The sequence below is a fragment of the Oryzias melastigma genome, linkage group LG19 (assembly GCF_002922805.2).
Source record: "Oryzias melastigma strain HK-1 linkage group LG19, ASM292280v2, whole genome shotgun sequence".
Classification (NCBI taxonomy): domain Eukaryota; kingdom Metazoa; phylum Chordata; class Actinopteri; order Beloniformes; family Adrianichthyidae; genus Oryzias; species Oryzias melastigma.
Window position 1 is genome coordinate 7,872,947 of NC_050530.1, and position 9,570 is coordinate 7,882,516.

The following is a 9,570-nucleotide window of genomic DNA, read 5'->3' on the forward strand; positions in this document are numbered from 1 at the left end:
ATCCGCCCAGGAGGAGGGGCTAATGACTAAAACAATTAAGGCCGCTCAACTTCCTTCTCACTAATAGGATACTAAACCCTCCGTCGCACCACTTTTCCACTTTCCAACGGAGGAATCTGGTTTTGTTCCCTTGCTTTTTTGTTTTTACATTTTTCAGGATGGCAAAGCTGTTTTCAGTTCTTGGCGTCCTTTGGATGGCCACCGCCTTATTTGGTAAGAGTTCATCACATTAGAGATAAATCTCATCGAGTTTTTGAAGAGGGAAATTTTGTGGTCCAGTTTTAAATGTTTATTTTTGAGAAATTTAGGATAAAGAAAACCAAAACAAACACCTTTCTTTGGTCAGTCCAGCAAAACTCTTTTAATTTATGAAACATGGAGATCCTTTTGTCATAGAAGCAGATGTTTCCTGTTTTTAAGTTCTTTTATTCCAGACTACAATAATAGAAAAGTTTTTATGGAGCTTTTTAAAAATTTTTTCATGCATTTGAACTGGAAGCAGAGCCGTACTTAGCAAATTGGGGGGCCCAGGCGAAGAATAAAATGGGGCCCTCTGCAGCCTTTGTATGATTTTTTTAAATTCTTATCTAGGGTGAAACAGCAAATTACTTCATTACTGGTCCACTTTGAAACAGCCTTAATGTCAAGAATTCAAATGTTTTGATATTAAAACTGAAATTACGCTTAAATGTTAAAGAAATTAATTTTATGTACATTATTTTTAGTTGGTAAAAACATTAAATGTATGGAATGTGCTAATTTGTTAATCATTCATGAGGATAAACACTTTTTCAAGATCACTTTTATGCCATTTCAGTGACTTTTTATGACAAAATTAAATAATAATAGCTGGAGAATTTACTTTAGACACTGAGTAAATGTTAAAGTAGGGACCCTAGGCGATCATCTACCTTTAGAGGTCATCCAGGCCCACATTATTATTTACGCTTTCATACATGTGTATTTGTTATTATTATTATTATTTTTATGTTTTTAATACAATTTTAGTCGTAATTTTTTTATTTAGGCATACACTGTAAAAAAAAAACAATTAACAAAAGCTCTGTAATTTGTTATTATCATTTACAAAATACATTTTTAAGTTTAGTTAACCATCGACTCAAGTTTCTAATCTGATAAAGACAAAAAATTTGAAATGTAACAAATTACAGAACTTTAGTCAGTTGATCCAACGCTTCACTTTTTTAAGTGTAACTAAGTGTGTTTAACATATTAAAATCCACAATTGTTGCTTTTCCACATAATTTCTTACTTATATAAACATTTTTATATGTTTTCTTTTACTTAAAGTCTTATCATCTCAGTTTTGACTCTATATGGGCTGTGGCAATAGCCCACAATAAAGTAGAGTCAGAAAGATTTATTGTCCTGAACTCAAAGTACATGTCCTTTTCTGATGCAGATATTTCTACTAAACCTGTCATAAAATAACCTATTTAAAAAAATGTATTATTTAAGTTTTAGAGGCGAATTAGATACAAACAAGTTTTACACTTGTATGCAATTTCACAATGAAAAATGAATTAAATAAAACACAAAATAAGTTTTAAATGCATGAAAATAAAGTTAGCTTGTTAAGAAATTTCGGGGATGGTTTAAATTTGCTTTTAGAACCATAAAACACGTTTTTAAAAAAGTTGATTAAACTTTTGGAAGTGAGTTGAGTATAAAGGTAAATTAAAAGCAATAATCAGAGCCGGTTTTGCAGATAGTCATTCATCGTTATATTCCTGCTTATGTTGTTTATTCTTTTGAATCAATTTTAGAGTGAACAAATAAAAAATCAAAAGAAATATGAAAATGTGTTGTTATGTTTGTATGAAAGTTTCTTTTTAGGGGAAAAAACTGCAATGATGTTGATTTTAGTATTTTAATGAACTGAAACTAAACAGTGTTTTCAGAAAACAAAAAAGAAGTCGTGAGGCAACTAGACAGAGCAAAAGATCCCAACAGGAGATGCAAAAAGATGAAAACCATCATCTCATAATCAAGGACAAAATCAACGCTTAATTGAAAGTGTCAGTACCCAGAAAATGACAATAACTTTTAAACAATTTTTAGTTTTTGCTACAGGAGAAGATCCTCCTTCAGATGGATCCACACCTGCAGCAGATACCGCAACACCACCAGCCACACCTGGGGATGAAACCCCACCTGTCACTGACGGAACCCCAGCAACCGGAGAGACTCAACCAACTGAAGGAACCCCAGCAACCGGAGAGACTCCACCAACTGAAGGAACCCCAGCAACCGGAGAGACTCAACCAACTGAAGGAAGCCCAGCAACCGGAGAGACTCAACCAACTGAAGGAAGCCCAGCAACCGGAGAAACGGACAAACCTGAGACTGACAAACCACCAGTGACAGAAAAACCAAGTACATGTTCCTCTGTTCACTGAATCGGGAATTTTCCCGAATGACAATTAGGTTTCAGACTTCATTTACATTGCTGTGTGTTTGGGTTCAGGTCCCTGCAATCCAAACCCATGCGGAGGAGGAAGCACCTGTGAGCCTCGTGCTGATGACTTCGTGTGTCTCTGTCTACCGGGCGATTCCTACATTGACAATCTTTGTCAGAAGGGTAAATATTCTTTTATGTACCAGCTATTGACTGTACAAGAGAACTGGACAGAGTGATTGTGATGTCACCCATTAATAATTATTTGCTTCTGATTCCAACAAAATGAAGTCGTGTCATATGGGAGTCGCCATGTCCAGATATCGTCAGTAAGCCGGGACTGGTCCGAGTTGGTTTGAGTCCACATTTCTATGGCAACCACACTCACCTATCAGGAGTGAGCTTGTCGGAAAACCACACCCCTTCCACTTACAGTGGGCTCAGGAGAATCTGTCAATCAAAAACTTTTTGAGGCATCTGATTGGTCATTTTATGACATAAATAACATGCGCTATAATAAAATATCATGGAAAAGATTAGCAAGAAGATGTTTTAAAAAGGTAGTTACACTCACTCCAGTTCTCCATATATAATCAATTGTAACAAAGCACTAAATGAAAAGTGCGTGATTTGACATGAATTAGTATTTCTGCTTCTCTTGTACTGCTCTCTGAAGCTTAAACCATGAAAATAGTAAACAAGAAAGTAAATATCAATATTCTACCACCTGGTTGCGTGATCTCTCCCCAATTCAGACTGCTACTTACCCGCTGTTATTTTACAACATAGTATAAATGTGGACAATTCCGGACACAAAAACAGATCTGAACTAATCGCATTAACCTGCCACAGGTATCCCATCCATGTGTCATAAATTAGTATTTTTGTTTTCTTCTAAGGTCTGTTATCCAACTATATTAGAAAGGGGCTGAAACTTCAGCACATATTCAAGTTTATCTTAATACAGGTCCTCCATCATCAGAAAAATGCCACAAGAACACAAAAAGAACACCAAAAACACATTTGTGAACACTCCAGCAGTTTCTTAAGATTATCTTTTTCTTTGCAGCTAAAGTTTTCCCCGGACAAGTGGACGTGCCAGGTTTGACATATGTTGAAGAGCTGAAAGACAAGACATCAACCGCATTTAAAACAGAGTCTGAGAAAATTATTGCTAAAGTAAGTGGTTTTATTTGATATTTATGTGGTTACAGTTAACTTGGATTTTAATTAAATATTGTAATTACCATGTTATAACGTCTGTGTTGTTCTCAATGTACAGATGGATAAAGCTTTTGAAGGTAATACTGACTACATTGGATGTGTAGTGGTGGAATTTAGGTACGTTCACAAGTTACCCAATGGTTGTAATGCAGAGGATCATTGTAGAGAAACAATTGTAATTAAAACCCTTTTACTTTTTCTTTTAGGCAAAAGCAAACGAGAATGACTCGAGCTGGTGACGCTGAAGCAGTCGTAGATCTGAGTTTCAAATCAGACTCAGATGTCACGGGAAAGGATGTTGAAAATTCAATTAACACCTGTGAAGACTGTGGGGTTGACTTTGTTGGTGAGTTTAAATATAAGATATTTTTTAACCTTCTTTATTTTTGAGCTTAAAAAAGAAAAAGATGTGTCATTCAGTTCCTGTTCTGCTGTTTTTGCCTTTTTCTGTGACCTTGTTAAGTTGAAAAGACTGTAGGCTGATGCTGAGATAACTTTAGAAATAACGTGATTTGTGAGTTATTGATCTCTTTGTTGACTGATCTTTTCACTTTTGTTTTTTCCAAATGCAGCCACCGACTTGTGTGAAAGAAATTCTTGTGACGTAGACTCTACCAAGTGCACCGCCTCAGAGGGATCTTTCTCCTGCGTTTGCCAAGATGGCTACATAAAATCAGGTTATACAGAGAGACTCTGTTTGGGTAAGAAGACATGAAAGAACGAAAATAATTGTCTTTAACGGGAAGGGAATGAAAAAAGTAATTTCATTTTTTTCTCTTGTTTAGCATGTCCTTCTGGGCAAAAAGCTGTGGATTCTGAGTCCTGTGACGAGTAAGTCCATGTATCCATCCAAAAATTATATTATATTATATTATATTATATATCTAAAACGCTAGTACTAAAATCTAAAATCAATTGTCTTGTTTTTCAGTTGCACTTTTGGTTACAGTGGCTTCAACTGTTCAGAAAGTGAGTATAAAGATAGGTTTGTCTGTCAAAGCAGCACTATGTCGATATATAGACCCATTACAAAAATTACAATATCATGGAAAAGTCTATGCATTTCCAATTTTCCATTCAGAAATTTAAGCTTTTTATACGATATAGATGACTGACTATTGAGGTTTCTCACCGCATTATTGGTTCTGCTCTTCCTTTAATCCCTTGGACCTTGATTCCCAAATGAAGGACACACTTTACTTTGATCAGAACACCACAGCTTGGATCACTAACCGACAGTCCAGTCCTTCTTCTCCATTTCCTCCGTTGTTCCAGGCTCAAAAATGGCTTGACGAAATGGCTTCATGAAAATTGTCCTTTCGATCAGTGGTCCCCCCACCCCCGATCCATGAACCGGCACCAGTCCGTAGGTCATTTGGCACCGCGCCACAGACAGAAAAAAAGGAAATAAATGCGCTAATCTAGATTGTTTCCATTTAGTTTATTTTCTGATCATAAAGGAAGTTTTATTTTCTGGATTCTGTTCACAACATCCATCTTGATCACGTGACTAAAAGCAGTTACCTGCATGGCTAACTAGATTGCTAAGCTAGTAGCTCAAAGCTAAATACAAAAACCAAACATAAAAACTTATTTGGAAAGTTTCTTTTGGGGGAAAAGAGTCGGTGAGAAAACAGAAGAAGAGCCTTCGACTTCAAAGAACAATAAAGCAGATTTTTACAAATCAGGAGTCTTCCTCAACATAAAGAATTATTGAGACAGTTCTCATGTAGAAGAAGTTGCTCTGGCTAATACGCTGCAACAGCGTCTCAACTGTTTTACACACAGACAAAAACGTCAGAGAGACGGTGGATTTATATTATATTTAGTTTTACGACAGTTGCATCATATTTTGATATATTTATCCGTCACACCTTAAAAGTTGGATATGGTTGAAGCTAGCATCCGGTTGTCAGTCTTCACTTTGACCTTGGTAGCATTTATTTTGAATTTTTGTTCCTTTCTTTTTTTTTTAAATGTCAACTTCGGAGCGGTCGGGAATATATATATATATATATTTTTATTAAATCAATTGAACTGTGGTCCCTGAATCTATATTCTATAATTTTTTGAATGGAATTATGGAAATACATTCACTTTCCCGTGATATTCCAGGCTCTGTAAATTATGGACTTTCATAAGTTTTATATTTTATTAAAGAAGCAAATACATTTTGTCCTTATTTTCAGTTTTCCTAATCACTGGTTCTTTGCGTCTCAGATTGGCAGCTGATCCTGGTAATTGTGGGCGCCGTTCTCGGAGTGCTGACGCTCAGCTTCCTCATCGCTCTCATTGTTGTATCAGTAAAGTAAGTGACGGTGTCCGTTCACTAGCTTTCGCCTGCACCGCGGCTTCTGTCTTTGTCATATTCCACCTCACTTGATTCTCAAAAACACAATCGCATGTGCTTTGTAGATCACCAAAGAAAAAATCCAAGAAGAAGAGTAAAGAAGCTGAAGATGTGAAGCCGTACATCAGTCACTTTTCAACCAAGGCACCAGTTGGTGGAAACAGCGTAAAGAATGATTACACATCTCAGACAAATGCGCCCGCTGGGGTTCCGCGGATCCCGCGGGCCACAACCACCATGGACAACAGGAACAACATGGAGATGATGCCAGGCAACAGCCGGCAAAACCTGATCTCTTCAAACTCGGTGAGTTTTCACTTAGTTCCAATGTCACTTTACATCATCTGATTTCCCCCACAAATATATTTATATATTTCGTCTTTTTACAGTGGCTAAACGAGGACCAGGATAGCGGGTACTCATACTCCCGACCCAACAACTACGCTCAGAATCGACCTCAGAGCAACCCCTACAACCAGAACCGAGCTCAGTACAACCCATACGCTCAGAACCAAGGCCACTCCAACCCTTACTACAAAGACTGAGATGCAAGAAGGTTAAAGAAAAGCAGAATCCCAGCAGCTGCTTGTAAATAGAACATGTAATGAATAAAAAAGAGCCCTATTGTATCACATTCCATCACCACTTCTCGCTTAAAGACCCACTCCCGCCATCTTTTGATTAAAAAAAAAAACTGTTGGTGTGGAGTAAGACCGCCTACACTTCCCATCATCCATCTGTTTACATGCTCTCCCAGTAGCTTACAGCCCCTCACATCCACAACCTAACATTAGCAGTGCAACAAAAATATTACAGGAATCCAGCCGTACGGTTTTGAACCAGATCCCAGCTCGGACCAGGTAAAGGAATTAGTCCATGGATCTAGTGGAATGTAGAGTGGGAGCTTGTGGCCTGCCGACGTCACCGCTTCAAGATAATTCAAACATCTTTTTGTCTGCTCCTGATTCACATCCATTTGAATACAGAACTACTCAAGCACAAATTTCCTCATATTTGTCCTCCATCAACTGAAAACAAATTGCCACAAGAACATGTTAAAACCCCCGAAAACACAATTTTATCAGAATATGAAAAACGTCTTTTTAGAGTTTTTAAAATGTTCTTGTAGCGTTTTTTTCTCATAGTAGAAAAAATAAAAGAATTTATGAAAAATTAGGTGTTATTGAGTATTTCTAAATTCAAATCATGCTGGATCAGAAAACTGGATGCTTGAAAAGCAAAGACTAATGACGCAGCTACTGAAATGGACGTGCGAAAGTCTCTCTTCTCCATTCCGCGCACCATTCCGCTGCATCCGCGTGGACACGAGATCCATGGAGGTCTTCATTTTCCTAGTCCGAGCTGGCTCAAAAATGTTAGTATTTTTGTGCTGCTAATGTTAGCTTGAGGCTATAAGCTCCCGGGAAGGGGGAGGGGTTAATCTGTGTCAGTAGTCCCGCCCACAATAAAGAACTGTATATTCTAATGGGCCACTGCTGCTGTTTTAAAAAAAAAGACAAAAGTTTTTTTTTGCTAAAAAGTTCTTATTTATAATTAAAAGACCACTCTGAACAATTTTACTATATATATATATATATATATATATATATAATTTTCTATAATTTCATTTAGTATAATCTAATATACATATATATATACAGTATATATATATATATATATATATCATATTTTTCTGACCAACCATAAGCTGTCAAGAATCACTTCCATCATCATTCCTGTTCTTGTGCTTTGGGTTCAAATTTAGACTCATTTTTCTCAAATCATAACTGCTTATAAAGCAATCTATATATTCAATGAACCAGGAGTTTGTCTATGACTCATTCTACTCACAATTTCCATTAAAATATCTCCAGCTTGGGATTGGCATCTGCGTTGTGTTTCATTTTTTATCCTGAATTCCCAAATTTAAAAAAAAAACGGGATTCAGGGTTTCTAACATCAAAAATGAGGTGTTTCAGGTCTGTTTGTTGCACTGAAATGTGAGTGGTACTCTATATTTTTTACTGTTTATTTTTTTCATCTTTCCAGTAAATCATTGATTCTTTTAAAAATAAACCAAACATATTTGGGAAGTTTTGTTCTGTCACCTATTTGTTTTAAATGTAGCACAAAATGTACAAACATCTGTTGAGCCGATTATTTCTTTGTTGTCCTAATAATAAATTATATATGATTTGAAAGACTGTTTGTTTGTCTTTTGAATGACGACATATCAAAAAAGTGTATACACTTTTGCTCTACAAATACCGACCAATTTTTGCTCATTCTTGCATCAGTAGGATAAAGGATCTAAACCATATAAAAAGAACTTTTTGAGCTTTTTAGGTTTAAAAGGTTCATTCCTTACAACTCCAAAGCAGTATTTTGATCCATTTACGCATCTCTGTGTATTACGCTAAAAACTTGCGCTCTGAGCACTAGCCCTTCCCAACCCATGAAAACGAGCGGGTGCTCACGAGCTGATGTCACAAAGTGAGAACCGCCCCTTTCTGGAAGGGTCTGCGCTGCTAGAACCTCCCTCCCAATCTAACACAAACATCCAATTTCCCCGCAAAGCTAGTAGTGATCAGCCGCTAGCTTAGGTGCTCAGCTAGCATAACCGCTATCCATTACTACGACCAGTGTAGCGATAGCCTGGGCTACTAAAGGCAGATATACGGTATGCTCATCCATCTTTGCAAAAGTTTGGATGTTTTGTTTTTGTGGGCGAAACACAGACAGAATGCAGAGACCGGATCAGGGATGACATCATGGAATGGGCGGCACCCGAAGGCGGAGCTTCAGAGGTGGAGTCGTTTTACTTTACCGGGTAGGAAAAAAAACTGACTCATATTTAAAAAATGATTATGGAATGATGTTTCAACAGTTTCTCTCTTCATCACTTGCTTCAACTTAAAATATTAAAGATAATCTTTTATTGTAAAAGTGTTTCCAGGGGTCTTTTAATTATGATTATGCAGTTTTTGGCAGAAGTTTTCTTCAAAAAGAGTTATTTAAGACATCGTTTCTGCAGAGTTGCAGGATTTCATTAGAAATTCACCTCTTAGATGTGGGCGGGACCATTGGCACAGAGAAGCACCGCCCCCTTCCCTCTTGTGGGGCAGAACAAGAAGCTTTTTGCTCGCTCTGCATTTTCTTTACTAAACAAATTAAATCTTTTTCATATTTATGTTTTTTCTTCTCCTGATTCACAGTGATTTAGTTAAAGAAATACTTTATATATGTCCTCCATCATTAAAAAACAAAACAAAAACATGTTAATACATTATTTTAATCAGAGTGTGTCTTTAATATGGAATAACTCTTTTTTATCAAATCTGGTATGTCATTGAAATTTGAGAGCTACGGGTTGTGGTAAGTCTGAATACTTTTGATTTGTACATTACTGCACTCTGTTTTTATGGAAATTGTAAAAAAAAAAATATTTGAAATGTATTTAATTGCTTTTGTCCGCATTGTTGTCTTATTGCTACTGTGAAACAGAAGCTGTTGAGAATTCCAGTTTAAAGCAAGAAAGTTTTTTGGATCTGCCATAAAATCATAAAGAGAGCGAAAG

The 9,570-nt window shown here is 36.6% G+C and overlaps 1 protein-coding gene across 1 annotated transcript; it reads left to right on the top strand.

The window, feature by feature from the left end:
* Window positions 1–55: 55 nt before the first annotated feature.
* Window positions 56–6,630, top strand: LOC112154677 (mucin-13). Its single transcript, XM_024285808.2, has 12 exons — window positions 56–213; window positions 2,083–2,397; window positions 2,489–2,602; window positions 3,489–3,598; window positions 3,702–3,760; window positions 3,850–3,989; window positions 4,216–4,344; window positions 4,429–4,474; window positions 4,575–4,612; window positions 5,864–5,951; window positions 6,059–6,299; window positions 6,383–6,630. The coding sequence occupies exons 1-12, from the start codon at window positions 159–161 to the stop codon at window positions 6,536–6,538; spliced, it is 1,491 nt and encodes a 496-aa protein (XP_024141576.1). The 5' UTR covers window positions 56–158; the 3' UTR covers window positions 6,539–6,630.
* The last annotated feature ends 2,940 nt before the right edge of the window (window positions 6,631–9,570 follow it).